Raw genomic sequence first — 1,664 nt, forward strand, 5'->3', positions numbered from 1 at the left:
CACTTTTAAAAAGGATTATTTAAAAATTTTTTGTTTTGTTTTGTTTCGACCACAAGTAACCTAAAAAAAAAAAAAAAAAAAAAAAATCTGAGAGGAAATGACGTAGGAAGAGAGAGAGAGAGAGAGAGAGAGAGAGAGAGATGGGGGGAAGGGAAGGAAAGGGGGTGAAAGGTAAAATAGAGGCACGATTAATAAAAGAAAATTTTTTTTTTTTTTTTTTTTTATAAAATATCGATTTGGAATGAATGCGCGAGGTTGAATATTTTCCAGTTCCGTTTCGATCGTTCTGGAAAAAAAAAAAAAAAATCGACGATGTATGGGCACGTTCAGTCATTTCTTTTTCTGCGGCTTACGTCATTCGAATCCGCCGCCATTTTTATTTTTGTTTACATTTTCCTATTTTTTCCTTTTTTCCTTTTTTTTTTTTTTTTTTTATTTGCAAAGCGTTCGTATTTATTTATTTTTATTTTTTTTATATCTTTCTTTTTTTTTTTTTTTTTCTTTTTCTTTTTCTTTTCATTCATTTTCGTGTACGTTATCTGTCGTGGAAAGAGAGAAAGAGAGAGAGAGAGAGAGAAAAAAGAAACCAAAACGTAACGCGCGATGATGATTTTTCCCGTTCGTTCCTTCGTTTTTCACGTTCGTTTTTCATTACAATAAGATGGCGGTGAGTGGACCTGCTGGGATATTAACGTTCTACTTACTTTCCGCTCTCGGTTTTTTCGACTTTTTCAAAAAGAAAAACGGTTCGAACGTTGTCGCCGTGAACGAGGATTTAATCAAATACATAATCGGATCCCTTTCCTCCATCGTCGCCCTGTTTTTCCTACGTAATTTTTTTAAAAATTTCAATTCGAAAAAAGTTTTGAATCCCGCCGAACAAATCGTCATGGACGTGAGAAGATTAAACATTAATTTTACGTTCGATGAAAATTCTAGAAAAAAACCCGACGAACCGTAAGTTTTTTTTTTAATGTCTCCCCTCGCCCCCGCCGCCCCCCGCGAAGTATATTTCGATGATATTTTTCCACCGGAAATATTTTAAAAAATCTTTTTTTGTTTTTTTTTTTTTTATTTGCAGTCAAATTTGGTAATGTTTTTTTTTTTTTTACTTCGCCCGATCTTCGTCGACACTATCGACCCGCCCCCCCTCCTCCCCCCGCCACTGACGCCGATTCGTCTGCAACAGGATGAAAAGGAAAATTGAAAATTTGACACATTACTGGCTCTATCTCACTCAAATTCTCTCACTCACTCTCTCTCGCTCGCTCGCTGGCCAAATGCATGAAATTTTGTGATTTTACACGTGGAGACGTGTGCGTGAGTGCGCGCCCCTCCTCCTCCACGTGCCTTTTTTTTTTTTTCCAAAAAATAAAAAATGAATGAAAGAAAAAAAGAAAATTATTATTTTAGTTTTTTTAAATTTAAAATAAGTAGAGGATGTGTATGTGTGTGTCTTTACATATTAATAAATTGCACGGGAATGAGGATGGGGGGATAGGGGATAGGGGAAGGGGCAGATGGTCCGTGGAAGGAGGAGGGTGGGTGGGGATAAGGGGAAGAGAGGGAAATTATATTTCAAGATGAGTGGAGTTGGTTATCCTTCGTTTTTTCATTTCCTGGTTTTTTTTTCTTCCCTGGAATCCGATTACGACTAAAATAAA

The 1,664-nt window shown here is 36.2% G+C and overlaps 1 protein-coding gene across 1 annotated transcript; it reads left to right on the forward strand.

The window, feature by feature from the left end:
- Window positions 1-661: 661 nt before the first annotated feature.
- Phum_PHUM501190 (uncharacterized protein) lies at window positions 662-961 on the forward strand (the record flags this gene model as incomplete). Its single annotated transcript, XM_002430795.1, has 2 exons — window positions 662-830; window positions 864-961. The coding sequence occupies 2 exons, from the start codon at window positions 662-664 to the stop codon at window positions 959-961; spliced, it is 267 nt and encodes an 88-aa protein (XP_002430840.1).
- Between the last annotated feature and the right edge of the window lie 703 nt (window positions 962-1,664).

This window comes from Pediculus humanus, genomic scaffold (assembly GCF_000006295.1).
Source record: "Pediculus humanus corporis 1103172108268 genomic scaffold, whole genome shotgun sequence".
NCBI lineage: Eukaryota > Metazoa > Arthropoda > Insecta > Psocodea > Pediculidae > Pediculus > Pediculus humanus.